Source organism: Borostomias antarcticus, assembly GCF_949987555.1.
Source record: "Borostomias antarcticus genome assembly, chromosome: 21".
Classification (NCBI taxonomy): Eukaryota; Metazoa; Chordata; class Actinopteri; order Stomiiformes; family Stomiidae; genus Borostomias; species Borostomias antarcticus.
The window spans coordinates 20367165-20394072 of NC_140254.1; the positions used below are offsets into that span (position 1 = coordinate 20367165).

At 46.8% G+C, this 26908-nt stretch overlaps 1 protein-coding gene across 1 annotated transcript in view; it reads right to left on the minus strand.

The window, feature by feature from the left end:
* Positions 1-26016, minus strand: part of col1a2 (collagen, type I, alpha 2) — a gene marked incomplete at its 5' end in the record, with an annotated part of 28597 nt that extends 2581 nt beyond the window's left edge. The window contains 46 exons of the mRNA XM_084455054.1: positions 454-561; positions 895-948; positions 1073-1180; positions 1935-1988; positions 2337-2444; positions 2712-2765; positions 2895-3002; positions 3309-3416; positions 3619-3780; positions 3903-3956; positions 4046-4099; positions 4834-4941; positions 5126-5179; positions 5326-5379; positions 6292-6345; positions 6572-6625; positions 6895-7002; positions 7573-7671; positions 7931-7975; positions 8105-8158; positions 9276-9329; positions 9725-9778; positions 9895-9948; positions 10159-10257; positions 10702-10755; positions 11347-11445; positions 11580-11633; positions 11846-11953; positions 12075-12128; positions 12651-12749; positions 12860-12904; positions 13009-13107; positions 13404-13457; positions 13945-14043; positions 14151-14195; positions 14513-14566; positions 16161-16214; positions 16356-16409; positions 16858-16911; positions 17420-17473; positions 17912-17956; positions 19929-19985; positions 21281-21364; positions 21883-21918; positions 25634-25778; positions 25958-26016. Of these exons, the coding sequence (XP_084311180.1) occupies positions 454-561; positions 895-948; positions 1073-1180; positions 1935-1988; positions 2337-2444; positions 2712-2765; positions 2895-3002; positions 3309-3416; positions 3619-3780; positions 3903-3956; positions 4046-4099; positions 4834-4941; positions 5126-5179; positions 5326-5379; positions 6292-6345; positions 6572-6625; positions 6895-7002; positions 7573-7671; positions 7931-7975; positions 8105-8158; positions 9276-9329; positions 9725-9778; positions 9895-9948; positions 10159-10257; positions 10702-10755; positions 11347-11445; positions 11580-11633; positions 11846-11953; positions 12075-12128; positions 12651-12749; positions 12860-12904; positions 13009-13107; positions 13404-13457; positions 13945-14043; positions 14151-14195; positions 14513-14566; positions 16161-16214; positions 16356-16409; positions 16858-16911; positions 17420-17473; positions 17912-17956; positions 19929-19985; positions 21281-21364; positions 21883-21918; positions 25634-25778; positions 25958-26016 (3369 nt within the window). The remainder of the gene's footprint in view (positions 1-453; positions 562-894; positions 949-1072; positions 1181-1934; positions 1989-2336; positions 2445-2711; positions 2766-2894; positions 3003-3308; positions 3417-3618; positions 3781-3902; positions 3957-4045; positions 4100-4833; positions 4942-5125; positions 5180-5325; positions 5380-6291; positions 6346-6571; positions 6626-6894; positions 7003-7572; positions 7672-7930; positions 7976-8104; positions 8159-9275; positions 9330-9724; positions 9779-9894; positions 9949-10158; positions 10258-10701; positions 10756-11346; positions 11446-11579; positions 11634-11845; positions 11954-12074; positions 12129-12650; positions 12750-12859; positions 12905-13008; positions 13108-13403; positions 13458-13944; positions 14044-14150; positions 14196-14512; positions 14567-16160; positions 16215-16355; positions 16410-16857; positions 16912-17419; positions 17474-17911; positions 17957-19928; positions 19986-21280; positions 21365-21882; positions 21919-25633; positions 25779-25957) is intronic.
* Positions 26017-26908: the final 892 nt, after the last annotated feature.

Sequence of the window (26908 nt, forward strand, 5' to 3'; positions counted from 1 at the left end):
TTAAGAACTGCTAAGAGCTAAACAAGTTAGCTTAAGAACCGCTAAGAGCTAAACAAGTCAGCTTAAGAACTGCTAAGAGCTAAACAAGTCAGCTTAAGAACCGCTAAGAGCTAAACAAGTCATCTTAAGAACTGCTAAGAGCTAAACAAGTTAGCTTAAGAACTGCTAAGACCTAATGAAGTAAAACAGCAAGAGCTAAACACAATAGCTAACAGCTGCTAAGACATAAACTACTTAGCTATATTTTGCTAAAGACATACAATAAAGGCCACAAGCTCTATTTTTGATAGAGTAACTTTTATCAAGACCTTTCCACCTGCTTCCAAGACTTTGCCATACATTATTATGGCTGTTGAAACCGGAGAAGTTCCTGGATGAAGCGCCTGACTTACTGACTGCCTGCTGTATGTGAGGTCTATGAGAGAGAGAAAAGAGGGTGCTGTGTATACTCACAGCAGGTCCAATGTGTCCGGGGGGTCCGCGGTTACCGACAGGTCCAATGGTACCATGGGGTCCAGATCTACCATCCTTACCGGCAGGTCCGTGGGGGCCAGCGGGTCCCTGCAGAGGAGAGGAGAGGAGAGGAGAGGAGAGGAGAGGAGAGGAGAGGAGAGGAGAGGAGAGGAGAGGAGAGGAGAGGAGAGGAGAGGAGAGGAGAGGAGAGGAGAGGAGAGGACACAGTTAAAAACAAGATCTGATCTCTGAAGCAGCCATTGACATTCTATGTGTTCTAATCTAGACAAATACAGGTAAACGACTGACGGTATTTCCACCACACCTGGCATTCGCATCTCTTTCCTACTTAACCTAAAGACAGACTTATAGGGGGTGTCTTGTGTGAGGCGGAGACGCGAGAAGGTATGTGATGGATTGTGGGAATTGTAGTGTACTTACTCTGGGACCCGCAGGTCCAGAAGGGCCAGCGGCTCCGCTATCACCAGAAGCACCCTGAATGGGAAGAACGGGATGTGTGTAGAACATGTGACGCGCCACATAGACATACAACATTGAAGAGAGTGTGAGCATGGATAATGTGAATGTGGGTTAGAGAGGTGATGCTGGTGGTACTCACGTTGGATCCGGGCATTCCCTGGAGACCCTGGTGTCCACGTAGTCCCTTCATCCCTCTGTCTCCATTCCCTCCAGCAACACCCTTCTCACCGCGGGGACCAGCAGGGCCCTGGAGTCACACACACACACACACACACACACACACACACACACACACACACATACACACACACACGCACACACACACACACGCGCGATGATGTACTGGAACATAACTGGCAGGTACGTGTACAGGCTGTGGTGCTATACTCTCCATACTTGTATACTTGATTGAGTATTGTTAAGTTACAAGCGAGTGGTGCACTTGAATGTAGTATTCTTAGAGGTAAATACTACCGTACACTTGGATAGCAAACTTAAGTGTTGTAAACTTACAGGTGAGTAGTACACTTAGACTTGGATAGTAATCTTAAGTGTTGTAAACTTACAGGTGAGTAGTGCACTTGATTGGTGCACTTGAATGTTGTATTCTTACAGGTAAATAGTACCGTACACTTGGATAGTAAACGTGAGTGTTATAATCTTACAGGTGAGTAGTACACTTAGACTGGGATAGTAAACTTGAGTGTTGTAATATTACAGGTGAGTAGTACACTAACACTTGGATAGTAAACGTGAGTGTTATAATCTTACAGGTGAGTAGTACACTTAGACTGGGATAGTAAACTTGAGTGTTATAATCTTACAGGTGAGTAGTACACTTAGACTGGGATAGTAAACTTGAGTGTTATAATCTTACAGGTGAGTAGTACACTTAGACTGGGATAGTAAACTTGAGTGTTATAATCTTACAGGTGAGTAGTACACTTAGACTGGGATAGTAAACTTGAGTGTGAGTAGTATGCTTGATTATGTATACTCACAGAGGCACCTCTGGCTCCTGCAGCTCCAGCGGGACCACCTGCCCCACCGGACCCCTGGGGGGGGGGGGTACATATGAATGAGTGAGACAATGAATGGATGGATGAATGAATGAATGAATGCTATTGCTCTGTACCTGTAGGGGGATAGGGGAGAGTTACTGTGAGCGTTACACACGCACATCAACATGCAGCTACAGGACTGCCCTTCCCGACCTATATTCAACATGTGCGTCTGCATATCGTAGAACCAATCATTAGTGGACTAAAACGGGCCCCAGGAGACAGACCATCGCCTCCCCCTCGACAGATCTGACACCAGGCCATCGTTGAGGGGAGGGGAGGGAGGGGAGGGGAGGGGAGGGGCGGGGAGGGGAGGGGAGGGGGGGGGGCGTCGGCACTTACAGTCTCTCCACGGCTTCCAGGTCTGCCCACAGCGCCGGAAGGTCCAGCTGGCCCGGGAGCTCCAGACAATCCCAGGGCTCCTCCGGATCCAGGCTCACCGCGGTCACCCTGGAGGTCAGAGGTCAGGGGATTAGAGTCCTGGCTCAAAGGGAGTGGATGTGTGTGTGTGTGTGTGTGTGTGTGTGTGTGTGTGCTTGACAGAGAGAATGAGTGTACATGTATATCTTTGTGAGTGTTTATGTGAGATAAAGAGAGATAGAGAGGTGTATGTACGTGCGTGAGAGGTGTATGTATGTGTATTTTGAAAATGCAGAGCTAAATTAAGAATTCAAATGTGTGTGCGTGTGTGTGTGTGTGTCAGAGGGAGGGCTCTACCTTGAATCCAGCAGCTCCGGGACGACCAGGGGGTCCATCGTTACCAGGGCTACCCTGTGGACGACAACGTTTTGGTTATATAATCACCACCATAACTCCCAAAACGGATTTCCAATAATAGTTGCCGGGCCCTATGAAACGTGAAACGTGTGAGATCTCTGAGGGAGACACGGCGGTGCTTACCTCACGGCCGGCCTCTCCTTGGGCGCCAGTCATGCCAGGCATGCCAATGTTACCAGCGGGGCCGCGAGCGCCAGAGGCCCCAGCGGGACCAACTCTACCAACCTCACCCTGAGGGCCACAGAACATCACTGGGGGGTCAACTCAGCGTCAACAACAACACACTCACAAACACAGAGAAAAACGAAACAAAAAACACAAGGTCAGTCAAGGTCAAAACAGTGGCTTATATGACTCAACTGCTGCTTCGTTTACCTTTCTTTGAAGTGTGATTTGGCCAGTTGGCCAGATACAGCATGTAGCATTGACAATTTCATCAAAAGTGTCTCCATCTTATATGCTAGGGTGGCCATTTTGAATTCTATTCTGACTCCAGTTTATTTTGAAAAGAATCAACTGGACTTTATTGATACTTACAGGAGCTCCAACAACACCGGGCACACCAAGTGAGCCTCTGGAACCAGGAAGTCCGTTGTTTCCACTTCTACCCAGAAGACCTGAGGGTCCGGAGTTGCCAGCAGCACCCTACACGTACACACACAAACACACACACAAACTCACATGAAACGACCACTTAACCCGCTAATCCCACCAAAAAAGCCAGCGATACGATGGCGTGGGTCTCAAACGAGGAGTGAGTCTAACTGATTCAGCTTAGTGACCAAACCTCGCAGAAGAATTGTTCAGGAAAGAGTCAGCGGGGGGAGAGGTTAGGGTCGGGACTTACCGCGGGTCCCATCTCTCCGGACGGTCCCTTGTCTCCAGACAGACCGGCGGGTCCAACCCTGCCTTGTTCTCCCTGCGCCCCCGCGGGACCAGAGTCCCCACGAAGTCCCCGAGGACCGTCCTTACCGGAAGGGCCAGCAGCACCAGGGGGGCCGACAATACCCTGTAGAGGGATGGGAGGAAGAGGGGGGGGGGAGGCAGGTTAGGGTTTCAGGAATGGAAAACGAGTGTGTGTGTGTGTGTGTGTGTGTGTGTGTGTGTGTGAGAGGAGTGTATCCTACTCACAGCGGGACCAGAGGCTCCAGCTCTACCAGCAGCACCAGGGAAGCCAGTGAGACCCTGAGATGGAAGACACACACAGGAAGGTTACAGAGGGGACTGTGTGTGTGTGTGTGTGTGTGTGTGTGTGTGTGTGTGTGTGCACTTACGGCAGGGCCGGAGTCACCGCGAGCACCAGGGGGTCCAGCGGGTCCAGAAGCGCCCTATCCCAACGCAGAGAGACGGACCAGTCAACACACCAACAGAACCACAGTCCGCAGTAGAATCGCCAATGACTTTAAACATCAATTGCTTGCATTTTGTTTAACTCTTGAGATCAGGCAATTTTAGACAGTGTCAAACTATTTAAACGCTATCCACTTATTTATTTTTGGGTGAGAACAGGTTACTGGGAGTAATTCATACTAAGTATTCTGTATTTGAGATGTTTTCAACAGGTATATGTGGGTATACTCTACAGGTGTACTCGATGTGTCCTATCTTCATGGATTTATGTATATCTTGTTGTGATTGTTTTAGCTGAATCTCCTGATTCTTTATGTTTTTTATCTTTTAACCTTTGACTTTGTTAGCCTTAGTGTTATTGTGTTATCACTGGCTTCTGTTTCTTGCATTTTTCCAACTCGTCGTCACTGAAATGAGGTCAACCTCAGTGGCCTTCGAGTATAAATAAAGGCTATTGAATTGAATTGAATTGAATGACAATGGAGTCAAGTCAAGTCAAGTCAAGTCAAGTCAAGTCAAGTCAAGTCAAGTCAAGTCAAGTCAAGTCAAGTCAAGCCAGTGGACTGACTGGCTAGTGGAGGCCAGTGCTCAATAAGATGGCAGCTAGCGGGGATCATGATGGACAGTGTTATGGGACGCTAGTGGACGGGGGTGTCCGGTACCAGGGGGGTGACCGGTACCAGGGGGGTGACCGGTACCAGGGGGGTCTTACCTGGGGTCCGGACTGTCCGCCGGGTCCAGCAGGTCCGGCGCCGCCGACGTCTCCCTTCCCTCCGGCCGGTCCTCTCTCTCCTCTGGCCCCGGCCTGTCCCTCAGCGCCCTGCACCCCGCAACACACACACACGTCAGAGGGGAGTGTGTATACATCTATGTGTGTGTGTGTGTGTGTGTGCGTGTGTGGTGCATTTGTATGGGGGGTATAGGTGTTTTTGTGCTTCGGAAAGGTGTGTGTGTGTGTGTGTGTGTGTGTGTGTGTGTGTGTGTGTGTGTGTGTGAGCACTCACCGGGGGTCCGGCGAAACCGGGAGGTCCAGCAGGGCCGGACTCACCGCGCTCTCCCTATAGGACAGGAAGCACAGAAGGGTCAAGGTTCAAACACACCACACGCCTCGTGTTCTTCCTCCATTTTGGACATTTGAAATCTCGTGGGGACACGGATGTTGGTGGAGACCGGAGGTCAGGGGTCAGGGGTCGTGGATACTCACATTGGGACCACGAGCACCGGCAGGACCAGAAGGTCCGAAGGAACCAGTCTCACCCTGGAAGACAACAAACAAGTATTAGTACTAGCATGAGTATTAGTACCACAGTATGTGCTAGGAGCTTAGAGTATCACGATCGGCATGATCGGTTGGTGGAGAGCCAGTGGAGTGATGGGGTGTCGGGCAGGACTGTATATCACGGTGATGATTGTCCATTTATTCTGGTAATATGTCTTAGGAAAGAAGCACTGATCTCCTGTCTTCATACAAACTGAACAGATGAGAAGTGTGTTTTCATGGTGCACTGTGCATAATATCCTGGTGTTATTGAGTTATTGACTGTCAGTTATATTTGTGCACGTTCACTGATGACTATCCACAGTTTCCCTCTGAAAGGCCAAATATTTGTGTCCTCCAGAAGTTATGGAAACGTGAATGTGAAGCGTGAACGTCTTTATAAAAGTGAAATCAAGTGTCCATGTTTTCCAGTCGTGTCTGGGAGGTCCGGCCGTTGGAAGTAACTGGTAATGGAGTCTTTGGCGTACTACAACAAAATGACCAGTAGATGGTGCTGTAGACGTTCGAGACACTGCCGACGGTTGGCGGTTCAAGTCCCTTTTTCTCTGGAGGGTGTGTGTGTGTGTGTGGGGGGGGGGGGGGGTTGAGATATGGGATGTTATCCGGATTTTCAAGATGGAGATGTTCAACAAGACGGTCCACTTCACAAGTGGACCTCTTCACTGGAAGACAGTCGGGGATAGGCCACTCTTCCCAGAAGCCTTTGCGCCTCTCCTCCATCCTGAATGACGCGCGATGATGACCATTCGCACCCCATCAAAAGGTAACCTTTATGTGACGCGGCGATATCGGCCACTTCCTGAATGTGTACAGTACATATTTGTCCCTTCCTTTTCGGAGTGTTTACATGTGGTGAGATTGGGCCGTTGGGAGATATTCAGACTAGTTCACCTTGTCACCATTGGCACCACCAGGTCCGGGGGGTCCACTGGGTCCGGGGGCACCCTGGAGAGAGAGAGAGAGAGAGAGAGAGAGAGAAGGAGAGAGAGGGAGAGAGAGAGGGAGAGAGAGAGAGAGGGGCACACACTTAGACTCCATCACAAAGGAGGCTATTTGCTTTGTGAATAAGAGGTTGCTTGTCTGTGAATATGATGTTGTTTACTGAATATGATGTTGTTTACTGAATATGATGTTGTTTATTTGTACATAAACAGAGTGGAGAGGAACCTACACGGGCGCCATCTCTTCCCAAGTTGCCCTCCAGGCCTCTGTGTCCGCCCTCGCCCTAATTTTGAAGGAAAAACAAGTCATACGGTCAAATAAAGTACATTTCTAAACAACACAAATACTCATACTCCAGTACTACATGCTGTTTCATGCGTGTGAGCTGAACTTATTTTTCATTTCTTATTTTGTAGCACAGTGCTGCTCTGAATCCATGGGCCTATATTATCACAGACATGTTGGTCATGTTCATTATGTCCAACTGTCTAGGCAGATGGGCTCTGCAGGTATTCTAGAGGGTGCATCGGGCGGCGTGTTTTGGGGACCTACCTTCTCGCCCTTGCCTCCAGGGGTACCGGCGCCACCGCGCTCACCGGGCATCCCACCGGGTCCTTGGTGTCCCTGGGCGCCGGCCGATCCGACAGCACCAGGCTCTCCCTGAAACAAAGACCGCGGTAAAGAATGGTTCCCTCCTGACCGACACAGAATAGTTCCCTCTGAGAGAGATACAGTCAGATTACAGTAAGACTACAGTAAGGTTACAAATCTACACGTCTGAATTCTACTTCACAGCTTTTTAAATATGGAAGTATCAACCAATATATGGATCCTACAGTTTACCGGATTGAAGACGAGTGTGGGAGTGTGTAGTCTGAGTTGTGTGTGGGAGTGTGTAGTCTGAGTTGTGTGTGGGAGCGAGATGCCAGGTGTGTGTTTTACCAGGTGTGTGTTTTACCAGGTGTGTGTTGTACCAGGTGTGTGTTGTACCAGGTGTGTGTTTTACCAGGTGTGTGTTTTACCAGGTGTGTGTTGTACCAGGTGTGTGTTTTACCAGGTGTGTGTTGTACCAGGTGTGTGTTGTACCAGGTGTGTGTTTTACCAGGTGTGTGTTTTACCAGGTGTGTGTTGAACCAGGTGTGTGTTTTACCAGGTGTGTGTTTTACCAGGTGTGTGTTGTACCAGGTGTGTGTTTTACCAGGTGTGTGTTTTACCAGGTGTGTGTTTTACCTTGCCACCATCGGGGCCAGGAGTACCAGCAGGACCACGGGCTCCGAGGGGTCCCTGGGCTCCGCTAGAGCCGGCAGGTCCGGGGGTTCCACGCTCTCCCTGGACACACACACACACACACACACACACACACACACACACACACACACACACATGCAGACAGTCACAACCAGTGTGTGTGTGTGTGTGTGTGTGTGCGTGTGTGTGCAGTGTACAGATACATAGGATTGCAATATGATTACAGTATAGGCCAGGTGTGTGTAGACCAGGTGTGTGTAGACCAGGTGTGTGTAGGCCAGGTGTGTGTAGGCCAGGTGTGTGTAGGCCAGGTGTGTGTAGGCCAGGCAGGTGAACTCACCTTGACACCAGCGGGTCCTGGGAGTCCCTGGTCTCCTGCGATACCCTAGAGAAACATGAAATACATGAGACATCATGAAACACTGACACATTGATATAGACTGTATATCTAGTTAGAAGGTGTGTGTGTGTGCGTGTGTGTGTGTGTGTGTGTGTGTGTGTGTGTGTGACTCACCCTGTCTCCAGACTTGCCAGCCTCACCGTTGGAGCCAGAGGGACCAGGAAGACCCTGGAGAGACCAAATCAGTCAGAACATCAGTCATTCATCCCACTGAACCATCGGTTAAATAAAGAATGCATCAGCACACTGCATACTAATGCATCAACACACTAGAATATACCATCACACTGCATACTACAGTATACAGCACACTAGAATATACCATCACACTGCATACTACAGTATACGGCACACTAGAACATACCATCACACTGCATACTACAGTATACAGCACACTAGAACATACCATCACACTGCATACTACAGTATACGGCACACTAGAATATACCATCACACTGCATACTACAGTATACGGCACACTAGAACATACCATCAAACTGCATACTACAGTATACGGCACACTAGAACATACCATCACACTGCATACTACAGTATACAGCACACTAGAACATACCATCACACTGCATACTACAGTATACAGCACACTAGAATATACCATCACACTGCATACTACAGTATACGCACACTAGAACATACCATCACACTGCATACTACAGTATACGCACACTAGAACATACCATCACACTGCATACTACAGTATACGGCACACTAGAATACACCATCACACTGCATACTACAGTATACGCACACTAGAACATACCATCACACTGCATACTACAGTATACGCACACTAGAACATACCATCACACTGCATACTACAGTATACGCACACTAGAATACACCATCACAGTATGTTCAGCGTCAACATGGGGGTCCTCGGCTACAATATGTCAACAACTATAGCAAGCAACTGCAATTTCAACTCACATTGTTGACAAATGACACTTTAACATGCCAGCGCCTGTGGGGGTGTTGAATAATGGTGCGTTCGTTTATAACTGGGAGGTGGCAAATTGCGACTTGCTACTAGGAATGATTAAATAAAACGCTGCATGAACTCGCACTTCCTCGTCGCAAATTCGGATATGTTTCTCAGCCCCCAGTTGCTCGTATGCATTAGATATAACTAGGTAACTGTGATATAATGGTATATAGCTCGAATGCACACAGGTCGGAGGTAGGTATTTTGCCACTTGCCACCTCCGACCACAAACGAATGCACCATAACGCTCTATGAAGTGAACTGAACGTTGTCGCCACTGACCTGGAAGCCGGGCGCTCCGGCGGGTCCCTGCTCGCCCTTGTCTCCAGCGTTTCCCTGTAGGCGGGCAGAGAAGACCGGTCAAGCACACCTCACACACTCCCGCACAACCCCAACATACTGGGCCAAGTGGTAGAATTATGGTGCGGTTCTGGCGTCTTACATACCTAGCGCATGTATATACGGCGCAGCGCTAGCTGTGTTTTCCCACGTATGTGTGAAATCTATCTATGTATCTATCTATGTATCTATCTATGTATCTATCTAGGTATCTATCTAGGTATCTATCTAGGTATCTATCTAGGTATCTATCTATGTATCTATCTAGGTATCTATCTAGGTATCTATCTAGGTATCTATCTAGGTATCTATCTATGTATCTATCTAGGTATCTATCTAGGTATCTATCTAGGTATCAGAGGTGGGTGTACGGCTTCGACAGGGTTACTTACAACTGCGCCGACAGCGCCCGAGGCTCCGTTGTTCCCGTCGGGGCCGGGGGCCCCCTACACACAGACACAGACAGAACGTTGAGTACCGTGGGCCGGCGTTACAGGGTTGATCGTTGTCATGTCTGAACGTCGTTCAGTGTGCAGCTAGTGTGAAGATGACGGTGCCTCACCCTCAGTCCTGTAGCACCACCAGGTCCTTTCTCTCCAGGCTTGCCACCCTCGCCCTAGGGGGAGAGAGAGAGAGAGAGAGAGAGAGAGAGAGAGAGAGACAGGAGGAGGAAGGGAGAACACAGGAGTCAGACCATCGTGTCTTTCTTGGGTGTACTGTACCTTGCACACAGTATCACATTTTGATAACATATTCTCACGATCAGACACAGGTTTGTGCTTTCGATGAACATCCTCCATGGGAAAAAAAAGGGACTTGTACTTACGCCCGCTCCCTTGGGGCCGGGGAAGCCGATGTTACCGGGCTGTCCTCTGGGTCCAGTTGGGCCGGGGGGACCGCTGCGGCCGTCAGCGCCAGCGGCGCCCTGGGGGAGGAAAACGTGTTGTTGATGCACAGTTCAACTCAACACAATAAAGTATGGAAGAGCATTGAAACTTTAGAGCATAGGCACAGTATCGAGGAGTATAGTGCAGTACCGAGGAGTATAGCAGAGTATGGTGCAGTAGTAAACTAGTACAGAGGAGTATAGCAGAGTATGGTGCAGTAGTAAACTAGTACCGAGGAGTATAGCAGAGTATGGTGCAGTAGTAAACTAGTACCGAGGAGTATAGCAGAGTATGGTGCAGTAGTAAACTAGTACAGAGGAGTATAGCAGAGTATGGTGCAGTAGAAAACTAGTACAGAGGAGTATAGCAGAATATGGTGCAGTAGTAAACTAGTACAGAGGAGTATAGCAGAGTATGGTGCAGTAGTAAACTAGTACAGAGGAGTATAGCAGAGTATGGTGCAGTAGTAAACTAGTACTCACTGAGGGTCCTTCCTTTCCATTGGGTCCGCCGTTGCCAGGGCTTCCTGGGAGACCCTGTAGATGCAGGATTCTGGTCATTCTGTGGTTCACTTAGTGGAGTCGTTCCCATAGTGAGACCTGCTCTCTCTCATCCATATGAAACACTAGCCATGTTTCCATCCACACGTTTTATGCAAATTAAGTTATATCGAATTAAAAATGCCTTATGGAAACAGTAAAATTCGATTAAAAATCATGAAAATCTACAAAAAGTTTGTACTGTCGATCTCATCGGATTTCCTCTTGTTCGATAAAAGTCTTTTGTGATAAATGCTTTATCCGATTTAAAGCTCTAGATGGAAACGCACGTTCACCGGCTTTATTCGCATTCATATTTTTAGCGATCCTCGCACAATTCGATTGACAAGTGGATGGAAACATGGCTAGTGAACGCTGGAAAACTATACTATATGCTCACTGCACATCTAGCTTCTCAAGTCCTCACTGCTTTGCACATTTCTATAATAACAAAGGTAAACGTAAACACCCTACATAAGACGACGAGCCCCTGCAAGAGCATCTGGTACAAATATGATCGATGGACAGTTGAACGCAAAAACGGAAGTTTGGACAGGTGTGTGTGTGTGTGTGTGTGTGTGTACTCACCCTGGCGCCGGTCAGACCGGGCTCACCAGCGCGGCCGGCGTCCCCGGGGGGCCCGCGGACTCCAGATGCGCCGGAGGCGCCACGGTTACCGGGCATACCCTGGCGGAGAGGGGAGGAAGAGGAGGAGTCAGCAGATGAAGAGCAGGTAGTGATATCAGGTGAAGAAACGCCCGTGTGAAGAGCAGCGTCTGACTGAACGTGTGAACGGACACCTCATGGGTTTAGAGACTTACAACGGGACCAGACCTTCCCTCAAGACCAGGCAGACCACGTGTTCCAGAGGCACCCTATGGGACACACACACACACACACACACACACACACACACACACACACACACACACACACACACACACACACACACACACACACATATGAGTGTACCACTCATCGCAAGAATAAACTACCACTACAACGGGTTGGATGAGATCTTAGCCTGAGGCCCCATAGCAGGGCCCCGAACTGGTGCCCCTGCCGATGACCCCAGACCGGTACTCACCCTCGCTCCACGGAGCCCAGAGGGCCCGGTCGCACCGATCTCTCCGCTGACTCCCCTCTTGCCCTCCTCGCCCGCGGGTCCAGGGGCCCCCTGGGGTCCGGAGTGGCCCTGGAGGAGGAGAGAAACCAGAGAGGTGAAGACCCCACGCCGCGGTACCGACACTCCGGCCTCATATCTCCATGCGTTGGACAGGTGCGTGTCATCACGCCATGCCTGGGGAGATACTCACAGGCTCTCCCTTGGCTCCGGTGTCTCCCTTGGTGCCGACGGATCCGGGGTCTCCCTACACGGTTAAAGAAGCAGAAACATTCTGTGTTCTGATGGGTTTCAAGAAGTTATTGATGGTGTCCCATGTCCTGAGTGGGGCTACACGTGTGTGTGTGTGCAGGTACTGGGTTCCAGAGTGTGTGTGTGTGTGTGTGTGTGTGTGTGTGTGTGTGTGTGTGTGTGTGTGTGTGTGTGTGTGTGAGAGTGAGTGTGTGTGTGTGTGTGTGTGTGTATGTGAGTGAGTGTGTGTGTGTGTGTATGTGAGTGAGTGTGTGTATGTGTGTGTGTGTGGTGTATGTGAGTGAGTGTGTGTGTGTGTGTGTATGTGAGTGTGAGTGAGTGAGTGAGTGAGTGAGTGAGTGAGTGAGTGAGTGAGTGAGTGAGTGTGTGAGTGAGTGTGTGAGTGAGTGTGTGTGTGTGTATGTGAGTGTGAGTGAGTGAGTGTGTGTGTGTGTGTGTGTGGTGTATGTGAGTGAGTGTGTGTGTGTGTATGTGAGTGTGAGTGAGTGTGTGTGTGTGTGTGTGTGTGTGTACTCACAGCCAGGCCTCTGGCTCCAGCAGACCCCTGGGGGCCCTGGGGTCCAGATCCACCTCTTGGTCCAGGGAAACCGGGCGCTCCACCAGTTCCAGGGAGACCCTGTAACACACACACACAGGTCAGCACGGGTCATCAGATCCCAGCCACATTCTACACCTCACTTCCTGTCTGACACTACAAGACAATGGACACTTCCTGTGTGTACTTACACTGGCTCCCTTGGCGCCATTCAGACCGTTGTTACCAGGGTTACCCTAAAGGAGGGGGGGGGGGGTAAAAGAATAGAGTCAAGATGAGATATTCAACAAAGAGAGACGGTGTTGTGATATCACTCTCATAGGAGTTCTGAAATACTTACAGGGGGACCAACGGGCCCTACGGCGCCATTGGTACCAGGCTCTCCTCTTCCTCCCTGAGGTCCAGATGGACCATTGGCTCCAAGGACACCAACTTCTCCCTGTCGCAGAAAGAATACCACGGTGAAATACCGGAGCCAGTCTGCACAAGGCTCAAACATCTGTAGTCGGTGGCACGTGAGCATGACATGCTGATTGGTTCTTTTTGATAGCGGGCCAATCAGATTGTTGTAAAGTAAGGATCTACTATTGTGTGGCAGATGAATCCCCATGGGGATATTACAGTGGGTATATGATGATCCAACGTCTACAGGAAGTTTGAGGGATAGCGATTGGCTCATTTGGCCATCTGACCAATCAGAATGTATCATTCTTATCTAGTCGTAATGATACTGACCTTAGGGCCTGGGGCTCCAGGGAAGCCTGGGGGGCCAGCAGCTCCAAGAGGACCCTGACAACGGGAATTACAGATTAGACATGAAGTCAACCACATGTGGGTCAAAGGTTACAGTTAGGCATCACATGTGTATAGGACACACCTGGGTATGGACATGCACCTAGGTACAGTCTTTACAAAACAATAGCAACTTTAGACCAAAATAATACTGTTTAATGTTAAATCAAGTAGGTATGTCCAACAGAAAGCCAACTGTACAAGCCTAAGCCAATGGTCGACAATTGTGGGGCGCCACGCCCAACACATTCAAAAGCAATGGATTTCACTTGGTTGTATCTACAAATAGTACATACTTTATAACATTTTACCCCAATCCATTACTTTTAAATCCACAAAGGGACACAAGAGCACACTTTTGCAGTGGGAAATAGCTACAGATGGTCCATAGATCTGAAGAGAGATGCGTTTGTTGGATAGGTTGGGCGCTAAGTCCAGATGGAGGGGTCACGGGGTCGGGGGGGGGTCGAGGAGCAGAACCTACAGCAGGTCCAGAGGGTCCAGTGTTTCCGTCAGCACCGCGAGCACCAGCGGGACCAGCAGGGCCACCGCGACCTCTCTCTCCGGGCAGACCGCGAGAACCCTGTGGGGGGGGACAGAGGGGTCATTAGTTGTGCTACAGCAATACCGTAACTTGAATCAAAATATGATGTGAATAATAATTGATATGAACATAATGATCAAACTCACAGCCTGGCCGGGCGTCCCAGCAGCTCCGTGGACACCAGTCTCTCCCTATAGGAGGAGCAGGAGAGAGGGGGCGGAGTCAAACGAAGCTGTCACTAGGGGGGGGGGGGGGGTTCAGAGTTCACAGGTCGTGAACAGTGACCTATGAACTATGGGACATATTCTACATTAGGATTAGAGTTAGAGCTCAGAGTTCAGGTGTGATACTGAGTTGACGAACGTGAATGGGAGAGGATGTGTGTGACAGAGGAGAGAGAGAGAGAGAGAGAGAGAGAGAGAGAGAGAGAGAGAGAGAGAGAGAGAGAGAGAGAGAGAGAGAGAGAGTATGGGATCATGATGTTGTAACAATGTTGTTTCAACGTTACCTTAGCACCAGCGGCCCCTCCCTCTCCCTTGCGTCCATCAATACCAGTGTATCCCTAAAACACAGATGAAAACGGGTTAACGCTGTAGAAACACAGCAACTAAAGGCTCAGAGACGCACAGGGCAAAGTCTTTAGTTCCAGATGCACAACTATTCCTTAATACTGTCACATGTTCCTAATAGCATACTGTACACATGGGTATTCAAACCAAAATAAATATTCCTATTTTTTGGGGGAATGCATTAGCTATAGAACGTACCTGTAGTCTAGAGGGTCAACAATTACCATAATGCTTTGACCCATCAAACTCTTTCATATCTAAATGATGCACTAATTGGGGCAGGGGCAGTAGGTGTCCATTTGTAATTCTGCATACACTTCCTGATTCCCTGTTGGCTCCACGGGAAACTGTGTGACCCAACAGGAAGTGGGACGTATGAAGTATAGTAGCCTATGGGATATGATAACTTATTAGATAAGTCGGCTTTCTAATGCCTTGTGTATGAGTTGTTCCTCCGAGTCTCCAGTTTGAACAGCCTCTCGACTGAACACACACAGGCCTCTCTACTGAACACACACAGGCCTCTCTACTGAACACACACAGGCCTCTCTACTGAACACACACAGGCCTCTCTACTGAACACACACAGGACTCTCTACTGAACACAACACAGGCCTCTCTACTGAACACACACAGGCCTCTCGACTGAACACACACAGGCCTCTCTACTGAACACACACAGGCCTCTCTACTGAACACAACACAGGCCTCTCTACTGAACACACACAGGCCTCTCTACTGAACACACACAGGCCTCTCTACTGAACACACACAGGCCTCTCTACTGAACACAACACAGGCCTCTCTACTGAACACACACAGGCCTCTCTACTGAACACACACAGGCCTCTCTACTGAACACACACAGGCCTCTCTACTGAACACACACAGGCCTCTCTACTGAACACAACACAGGCCTCTCTACTGAACACACACAGGCCTCTCGACTGAACACACACAGGCCTCTCTACTGAACACACACAGGCCTCTCTACTGAACACAACACAGGCCTCTCTACTGAACACACACAGGCCTCTCTACTGAACACACACAGGCCTCTCTACTGAACACACACAGGCCTCTCTACTGAACACACACAGGCCTCTCTACTGAACACAACACAGGCCTCTCTACTGAACACACACAGGCCTCTCTACTGAACACACACAGGCCTCTCTACTGAACACACACAGGCCTCTCTACTGAACACAACACAGGCCTCTCTACTGAACACACACAGGCCTCTCTACTGAACACAACACAGGCCTCTCTACTGAACACACACAGGCCTCTCTACTGAACACACACAGGCCTCTCTACTGAACACACACAGGCCTCTCTACTGAACACACACAGGCCTCTCTACTGAACACACACAGGCCTCTCTACTGAACACACACAGGCCTCTCTACTGAACACACACAGGCCTCTCTACTGAACACACACAGGCCTCTCTACTGAACACAACACAGGCCTCTCTACTGAACACAACACCTCTCTACTGAACACACACAGGCCTTTCTACAGGATCGAACAGGTAACAGTGGTGTGATGAGGTCACCGTGAGAGAGGAAGGTAAACACTCACTCTGTGTCCCTTCATTCCAGGAAGTCCAGGTGTTCCGGGGAATCCACGGGCACCCTGGGATAGGGGGGGAAACGCTGGTCAGAAACACACACATTTGTACATGTGTGTGTGTGTGTGTGTGTTTGTACCTGTGCTGAAGTTATTTCTCAACACATTTTCTAGGGTTCAACCATCTAGGGGATGTGTGAATGTTACCTGAGTTCCTGGGGTTCCTCTGTCACCGGGCTTGCCTGGTCTGCCATTGTTACCCTGCAGGTCCACGGAGACAGGTTATCAATCACAACAGGTTATCAATCACAACAGGTTATCAATAAAGACAGGTTATCAATCACAACAGGTTATCAATCACGACAGGTTATCAATCACGACAGGTTATCAATCCAGACGTTATCAATCAAGACATGTCATCAATCACGACAGGTTATCAATCCCTACGGGTTATCAATCCAGACTGGTTATCAATCAAGACTGGTTATCAATCCAGAAAGGTGAGGAAATGTACAGTGACAACCTAAGTATGAAATGATCCTATGTTTATATTACTGTATTTATCTCTAACTGCATAAAGACACCTATCGTTCAGGTGTCGTCTAACCAAGGGGAGGAGTTATATTGTTATGTTGCTCAGGATATACTGGGAATAACAGGAATAATAATGACATGTTTACAGTTCTAAACAAAACTTTTGTTTACTTACATCCTCACCAGCTTTGCCAGAGGGTCCAGGGGGTCCGCGACTACCAAGGTGGCCCTTGAATGAGAGAGAGAGAGAGAGAAAAAGAGAGAGAGAGAAAGAGAGAAAGAGAGAGAGAGAAAGAGAGAGAAAGAGAAAGAAAGAGAGAGAGAGAGTGAGAGAGAGGGTTGGGGGGGGTCAAGATAAGGTCACAAACTTTAATTCTAGGTTGGCCCGCCTGTGGGGGAGTGTATGCACATAGAATGGGTATCTGTCACGTCGAAACATTTCAATATAAACTGTTAATATGAATAGGATGGTGAGCGTAGAGGAAGAGGACATAAACGCTGTCATTCCAAGCTTGATACAGACAGGCTTCAACTGGGTTGTGAAACAGCATGAGGGCTCAAAGGAGAGAGCACCTGGTCAATATGAAAGTTCACACACAAAATGGATGACCAAAATGGATGACCAAAATGGATGACCAAAATGGCTGCCATGCATCACATGGGTGGGTGCTAGCTCGGTCTCCGTTTTGACGGTGGCCAAGTTGAGGTAAAGTAAGTCATCATCATGAGGCTCTTACAGTCTGTCCGGGCTCTCCAGGCTCTCCAGCGTGTCCTTGGAATCCTTGGGGTCCCTGTTGATGAGGAAAATAAATAACGATAAGCAGTGTGAATGACAGAAACAGAATCAGTCAATCAGGCACAGTTCATACATATAACTGATAATGTGAACACCTGAAAAGTATAAAAACTAGTGTATAAAAGGCAGGGCATGAATAAGAGAGACATTCTAGAAACACCAGCTTTATACAGCAACATTCACAGAAAAAACAGTATTCTGGGTCATATTTGGAGTCCTTTTGGAGCTGTGCTTGATTGATCTTGCCTGTCGTGACATGGCAACCAGTACTGTCCATCTGGCTCTCCAGGCAGAACCAATCAAACGCTCAAATTATTTCTAATAATATTTGTGCAAGTTTTGATTGGGGAGACATAGATTGTCTGTCAGCAGGTAGATGGGATATGTGTGTGTGTGTGTGTGTTTGCGTGTGTGTGTGTGTGTGTGTACTTACAGGGGAACCGGGGGGTCCGGGTGGTCCTCTAGGTCCCATCAGACCCTACAGGGGAGAAAACAACATCTGTTACACATGAAATAAAATGTCAATACTGAAGACTTCAGAAGTGAGTAGGATCCAACAGGGATCCTATTAATATCCTAATCCTCCTGCTCAGGGACCTAGATAGTCTGTTCCATGTGAACAGGAGGGTCAGGACAGGTCAAAGCTCAAGCTGTAGTAAGTGGACAGGTTCAGGGATGATCTCTCCTGATAATGGACAGGTTCAGGGATGATCTCTCCTGATAATGGACAGGTTCAGGGATGATCTCTCTTGATAATGGACAGGTTCAGGGATGATCTCTCCTGATAATAGACAGGTTCAGGGATGATCTCTCCTGATAATGGACAGGTTCAGGGATGATCTCTCCTGATAATGGACAGGTTCAGGGATGATCTCTCCTGATAATGGACAGGTTCAGGGATGATCTCTCTTGATAATGGACAGGTTCAGGGATGATCTCTCCTGATAATGGACAGGTTCAGGGATGATCCCTCTTGATAATGGACAGGTTCAGGGATGATCTCTCTTGTTGATAATGGACAGGTTCAGGGATGATCTCTCCTGATAATGGACAGGTTCAGGGATGATCTCTCTTGATAATGGACAGGTTCAGGGATGATCTCTCTTGATAATGGACAGGTTCAGGGATGATCTCTCCTGATAATGGACAGGTTCAGGGATGATCTCTCTTGATAATGGACAGGTTCAGGGATGATCTCTCTTGATAATGGACAGGTTCAGGGATGATCTCTCTTGATAATGGACAGGTTCAGGGATGATCTCTCTTGATAATGGACAGGTTCAGGGATGATCTCTCTTGATAATGGACAGGTTCAGGGATGATCTCTCTTGATAATGGACAGGTTCAGGGATGATCTCTCTTGATAATGGACAGGTTCAGGGATGATCTCTCTTGATAATGGACAGGTTCAGGGATGATCTCTCCTGATAATGGACAGGTTCAGGGATGATCTCTCTTGATAATGGACAGGTTCAGGGATGATCTCTCTTGATAATGGACAGGTTCAGGGATGATCTCTCCTGATAATAGACAGGTTCAGGGATGATCTCTCTTGATAATGGACAGGTTCAGGGATGATCTCTCTTGATAATGGACAGGTTCAGGGATGATCTCTCTTGATAATGGACAGGTTCAGGGATGATCTCTCTTGATAATGGACAGGTTCAGGGATGATCTCTCTTGATAATGGACAGGTTCAGGGATGATCTCTCTTGATAATGGACAGGTTCAGGGATGATCTCTCTTGATAATGGACAGGTTCAGGGATGATCTCTCTTGATAATGGACAGGTTCAGGGATGATCTCTCCTGATAATGGACAGGTTCAGGGATGATCTCTCTTGATAATGGACAGGTTCAGGGATGATCTCTCTTGATAATGGACAGGTTCAGGGATGATCTCTCTTGATAATGGACAGGTTCAGGGATGATCTCTCTTGATAATGGACAGGTTCAGGGATGATCTCTCTTGATAATGGACAGGTTCAGGGATGATCTCTCTTGATAATGGACAGGTTCAGGGATGATCTCTCCTGATAATGGACAGGTTCAGGGATGATCTCTCCTGATAATGGACAGGTTCAGGGATGATCTCTCCTGATAATGGACAGGTTCAGGGATGATCTCTCTTGATAATGGACAGGTTCAGGGATGATCTCTCTTGATAATAGACAGGTTCAGGGATGATCTCTCTGAGGTGCTGTGGTGTTCCCCCCTCAATCTTCCGCATCAGGGATTTACCATGGTCACAAGTGTGTGTGTGTGTGTGTGTGTGTGTGCATGTGTGTGTGTGTGTGTGTGTGTGTGTGTGTGCATGTGTGTGTGTGTGAGGGACCCACCATGGGTCCGGGCCCAGGATTGTCTGTGTGTGTGTGTGTGTGTATATGTGTGTGTGTGCGTGTGTGTGTGTGTGTGTGTGTGTGTGTGTGTGTGTGTGTGTGTGTGACTCACCGCAGGGCCAGGACCGGGATCAGGGGCTTTTGAACCATCATACTGAGCAGCAAAGTTCTGTCAAAAGATTGAAGACAAGAAAAAGAAAGAAAATCAGAATAATTAGAAAATGAGCCGTTGATGATCATAAGAGAAGTCTAACATGAAGATAAAGCTAAAGAGAACATGCCAGAATGGTGATATTCCCATTGGTCAATAGCATCTTTTATACCACTGTCTGAGAGTCTGGTGAATGAACAGAGTAAGCAGCCAAAACAATATGCCTTCTAAATTCATGCGGATAAGTGAAGTGATTTTGGAAAATTCTGCCTTTTGTTGCTTATTAAAAAGTTCATCAATAATTTTAAGGGGGAATGTGAGAAATTTGAAAAATAAAGAATGATTGGCTATTTAATAGACCTACACAAAATCCCAAATCACTAATTTGTGGATAATAATACTACAATAATTGTGTCCTTACACATTAACAGATGTGTCATTATTACAGCACATTACCGGGAGTCATGTTTCAACTTGGCTGTGTCAAGAGGTCATGGGATCAATGGGTCATAGGTAAAAAGGTCAGAGGTCATTAGGTTACAAGGTCATTAATAAGGACATAGGATGAAACCCTTCACCTTGTGATATAATTTTCTTTTTGCCCTTTAAACTAACATAATTTGTACACACTGTTATACCCTCAGTGCCATTTGATGAAGCAAAGGGAACGCAGTCATGTCTAGAGAGTTCCACAAGTCTCTGATCAAAGTTTACGACTCCTCAAACGACCAGAGACTCTAATAATCATTTGGGAGGGCGGTTCCGCAATAAGGCTCCGTTCAGAGAGGCTGATAACATCCGTCTCTCAGGCTGATTCAGTGGGACAGGAAGGTCCTGTGGAGGATGAGATGAGTGGAAAACACCACCTCCACAGAACGGCCATGTCTCTGGATCGGGATTAAGGGGGATTTAAATACTATGCTGACATTGGACAAATGAATGTTTAGGGGTGTATCTAAGTTACAGTATAAACATATAGTGTTCTGTCAATTATCTTTGCTTTTGTGGAGAGTTTTGATGGGCCAACTGTCTTGCTTGTAAAACTCTCCACACTGACAGTGATAAGATTCAAAGTCTTAGTTTTATGCATCTAGGACACATCTCTCTCTCTTTATATGTGTGGGGTTTCCATCACAGCCTATTACAATGTGATGTCTGATGTCTGAGGACATCGTTGTTTAGTCAGTGTGTTAAATACATGCAAACTCTACTCCGCTGTGTTTGGCTTTAACACTGGATTGAACCAATTAAAGCTTTTTATGGATTCCTCTGAGTGTGGAACACACTGAAACACAAACAGACAGCAGACGTACTCCTCCGAGTCCAGGGGGGCCAGGGGGTCCGGGGGGGCCATCAGGGCCGGGGATGCCGTCGTTTCCATCAGGGCCAGCTGGACCCTGCAAAAGAGACACACAGTGGTTGGGAAACACGTCGTTGAAGACAAATTGAATGAAGAGACTACACATTACTCTTTTCAAGTGGTCCTCTATAATTGAGAAAAGAAAGAACCCAATAATAAAAATAAAAATAAAAATACTTGCCCACTGTTACAGCATAACATACCATAAGGTATTTAATGAAGTCTATTCAGTTGTGGGACAACTACTAATTCCTTTAACTTTAGCAGCAATTGCTACTTTAGCAAACTGTTGAAAATCAAGTAAAACCATTAGCAATAATGGTAGTAGGTCATCAGTAGTAGCCATAATAGCTGCTGTCAACACTGAGGATGTGGGGAGCTAGGTCATGTCAACAAGGAGGCGTGGCCTATGTTGACAGGGTCAGCCTACATCATCATACATTGATAGTCGCCAAAACATAAAACATGTACCAAAGGACGAAAGAAAAAGGACAGAACAAAAGAGACATTTTCACATTTCTTTCTCGAAAAACAGCGGAATTGCCCTTTACTTACTCTGTCACCTTCGGGCCCCTTGTCTCCTATCGGTCCCTATGGTGGGAAAGTCACTCAGTCAGACCAAGACAGAGTCCAACTTCATCTTAAACAACGCATTAGTGCCTTTACATGCCTCGTGCTGCAAAGCAGGCCACAATGCCTCTCGTCCTGAAGCCAGATCAATCCTATTTGAGTTGATGACTAAAGCTAGAATGTGAATTCCATTTTAAAGTAGTCTGGTTTATATTAATGTGTATGTGTGACCCCTGACCTTAGGGTTAAACTAGGCCAAACTTGACCTCAGAGTTCTACTCTAAACTACTCCTTCACAACGATGACCCTTCTAACATGACAGGGATTCACATTCAAATATGCTCTAGTCATTATACCATAGGTGCCAAATTAAACATAGGAACAAATTATTTTGCTCCCTGTGATGCCTTCCTAAATAGAAAAAATAAATAAATGTAAGATTTATTTATTCAGTCTTACCAGGTGTCATTCAATGTCTAGGATATATATTAACAGTTAAGCACAAGCAAATCCTGCTGTTAATGACATAACCCACAATGCACTTGTGAACAGGACATGCTCACGCACACATTTGAGTCACATGACTGAACAGGATGTGGCTCAGATAAAGGAAATGATTGAACTTATTCACAGTTGCAAAGAGATGTTTAAAGGTGTACAATAAGGGAGGTCAAATACCTATTCCAGATTAATAGTAGGGTATAGGATGTATATTCCAGATTAATGGTAGGATATAGGGTGTGTATTACTGGATTTAGTCAGGTGTAATCAATCTCCTTTGTAGACACACCTTCTTTCACATGTCAAAATGCAACTGTTGCTATAACAACAATGATGATCAGATAAGCAATGTGGCAATCTCAAGTGTTGCAGATCATTTCAAAGCAAAAAACTAAAATGTACATATTGAGATGAATGTCTATAAATTAGATAAGTTGTTGGTCTTAAAATCCTAATGAAATGCCAAATGTTGGGTTCTTAAATCTCGAAACGTTTTCAAGGCCCTAATGTGTGAGTTTCCACCATAGCTGATGATCCCAGGTCAGCTTCCCCTACTCACATCCTGATCTTTACCAGTAGTGGGGAAAGCGCAAAGCTGACCCAGAACCAGCAGTTTGGGGCCAACTTGATCCTACCCTCCTTCCTGGTCTTTAAAAGGATCCATTGTACCAGGCCCCATGGGTACGCCACCTAGGGCGGGTTTACCTTTCACTGACATCCGCTCTGACCAATAGGACCATCAGCTATTCATGCCCAGGAAGAGAGAAAAATAACTTCTTTCTGAGGTAGAAAATTGGACTGAAATGATGTGCTATCGTTGAGATTGCTCAAATTGTTGAGAGAGGGATCTCTTCAGCTAAATACCACCGAGATACATGGATCAAAACATATGGCAGACAGGAAAAGAGGTAAGAAAACATTTTTAAATAATGTTTTGTTAGATAAGTTTATGCAGATTTACTAACCGCTGTGGAGTTGGAATGAAGAGGAGGATGGGACGAAGAGGAGGGTGAGAGGATAGGGAAAAAAGAGACACTCAGTTAGAATATATATATATATACATCTGTACTGGACATTTCACAAAATGACTGCAGAAATCTGATTCTTATCCAGAAGCTTAAGCTAATATATTGGTCAACGGTAACTAGGCTACCAGGCATCATTTCCCAGAAAGCAAATGTAAATAAAAATGTAAAAAATCTGTTACTTAGTAAAGCTTACAAAGCAAGTAAACAGACCATATAATGTGTTAAACGGTACACAAACCACAGAAAAGTGTGAAATATAAAAGCCATTTAAACTGTAGTTATCCATGTTCATATGGAACTGCTGAGGCGATGAACGGGCATATCCCAGATAATAGTCAGGCTCCTTGGTTTCACACTGAATACTCCTGCTATCCTACGCTTCTATCCACACTGCTCTATACACACTGCTCTATCCACACTGCTCTATCCACACTGCTCTAGCTGTGATCTTCTCTAGCCAGACAGAGGGAACCACATTTACAATGGGCCTAAAACCCCCATTATATTTCCCACATTGTTTGCTGACAATGTTTCACAGATAAAGGTTTTATCTGTATCATCCAAATGTTTGGTGACCAGCCTACTGGCCACTGTTTGCAGGCGTCAACAAGTGCAGACCTACTCAGGAAAACTAAATCAGGCATTGCGGTGAGACTAAAGAGCGTCGGTAGAGCGTCGGTAGAGCGTCGGTAGAGCGTCGGTAATCAGGAATGTGCATGCGTTTACGTGGCTGTCAATCAACTGAACGGAGCTGTGGTAAAATAATGATTAAGATATAGATAGTAGATAAAATGATATGCTTTGTTGTCTTTATCTGTGAGGATGTAATATTCGGTTAATGCATAAATCTGAATCGAAATTAAATTGAATTTGAAGTGAAAGCACTGAAAACTACTTTGAACAACTACTATGATAAAAAATATATATTTTAGTGAAACTAGATACAAAGTAGATATTAAGGCCTGCCGTACCTGCTTAGGCCTGGTTGCTGCCACCAAGGTAGCGCAGACCAAACACTATGTGCACTAAATCTGGACCCGCCTGGAGAGGGAGGGGTGCTACTGCGCCTCCGCTTGGGGTAACACAGTGCCATACCACGCTCCGCCACAGGGTGCCGCCCTTGGACTCTAAAATGGATATGATCCTGAAAAAGCTTGTCAAACCCTATCAAAAGTGGGCCAAGCGTACGCCATTATGCACTTAAATCTCATATTGTCCGACCCCATGCTGCTTACCTATTGCTTGCTATAAAACACATATTTTATGGATAGAGCTCTCAGCAAGGCTGCTACTCAAACCAAGGAAAGACATACAGACCATTTCACAAAACATCTCTCTGAAATATTGAAATACCCTTAAAGAATGCTATTTATATAGTAATAGTTATCAAACTGTCTATGAATGTCTTTATAGAAGAATAAATCATGGACGATGCCAAAGGGATGTTCACTAGCCTAACCGCCAGAGGGCGCCATATCAGTTCCCTATAATAAAGGTAAATTCCCTGGACGCCTAGAACAATATGTACAACGCCCAAAACTTTTCATCCTAGGACACTACCGATGGAATCCAGCTTTGGTCTAAACGGTGATGTGTCCATTGGGCTAAACACAGTCAAAGTAAGTTAAAGTTAACTACTTTAAATGTTTATCTCAATGCCTTAGAAACTTTTTTCTCATCAGTGCGTCTCTCCCTCTCAAACACTATTCAATGATAATTGTATCCTTGGAAAATAATCCTCAGGATGAAATCCGTTCGGGTTTATTCGGCAGAGCCAAAGGGAAGCCTTTTTAGACGCTTTTAGCTGTCCTCGGGTTGTCCAAGTAAGTTCCCAACAATCAAAGCCAAGCACAAACGAGGTGAGGTCCCAACTCTCTCTGTAAATCGGGAGCAAAAATCCTCGGTCAATCACGAAAAGGAGAGCATATAATGAAACTTACATTGACATGATGCTAGGTATGAAGTTACTGCGAGCAGCAACAGAATCCGGGTATCCACAAAGCTGAGCATGTCTATCTCGACATGCAGACTCCTTGTGCTGAGGTGCCCCTGTTTTTAACCACCTCAAGCAGGCATACAGTTGTGGTGACGAGAGTTAGTCCAAACTGCACGCAAACCTGCTGCCTTGATGCTGGGATAATAAAGTGCAATCAGACCTATATATACGGCAGGAGGTTCCCTCGCATGCGTGTCAAAAGTCAGCCCACTGGCCAATGAGAGAGGAGGATCAGCATCTGACTCCCATCCCGCTCAGCCCCGGAGTCATGTGGTCCTGGTCCTCCAGCCTTCTCCCAGAAACCTTGGCAAAGCTTTGGCGATGATGACGAGTGCAGCGATTTAATTAGATCCATTCTTTTTGAGGACGTGGACAACGTAGGGGTTTAAAAAGGAGAAAGGCCTGCATTTTTTCTCAGACTTTTTTTTTCAAAATTGTATTTATATATATATATATTTTATTATAAGGCTCGCAGTAGAGTTGTAGCGGGATGGGTGGACGGGCATGAGGGGGCTTTTGGGCATCGGTTTTTCACCTTGCGCACTGCCTCTCGCCCAGGTACCGTGCCCACTGCGGTGCGCAGGAATGCGTCATGGGCGCAGGTGGTCTGTTCTCATTCTTATTCTTATTCTTATTCTTATTCTGTCCATCGGATTTAAAGGAATACATTTTACGCGTCCTGTGGATTCGGGGCATTTATTGTAGGCAGTGTTGTTTTGGAGCTTGCTCACTTCAGATCACCATCTACGCACGGCGATTTACTTGACGTTTTCATCATCATACTTGATGTCTATTCGATATAATCTCCCTGCATATGCCTTTCCTAATCAATAGGTCTACTCTGTAAAGAATGCTAAAGTTCAGCATGGGTTTTGAATAAAAGTCATCCACTTTAAACCTATACTTCCCAAATGCTTGCAATTCTTTTAATGACAGGTCACCCAAACGGACTGAACAGTGTGTGTGCGCGCATGCGTGTGTGTGTGTGTGTGTAAATCATAAGACAGCTGATAAATAGTGAGTTGGGAGGATGCAGAGTTTAAGCACTACTCTTGTATTCAGGAGAATCCCTGGCCGGGTTGTGGAATGCGCTGGAGACAGTCACAGGTAGAGGACTGGGATCACAAAAGACAGGTGTGAGTGTGGAGAGAGAGGGAGATCCCATTTCTTCCCTCTCTCATTCTCTCCCTCCCTCTCTCCCCCTCTCTCTCTCTCTCTCTCTCTCTCTCTGCTAAACCAACTTTACCTGGCAACATGACTAGACATGTCAGTAGGAGTCACACTGCTATCTCACTAATACGCAAAGTCCCCCAACACACACACACGCACATACACACACACACGCACACACACGCACACGCACACACACACATGCACACACACACACGCACACACACACATGCACACACACACGTCACCACTGGGGACACTCTATGGAGCTTCACTCATTCCCTCTGGGCAGTACTTTTAGACTTTTTCATGTCAT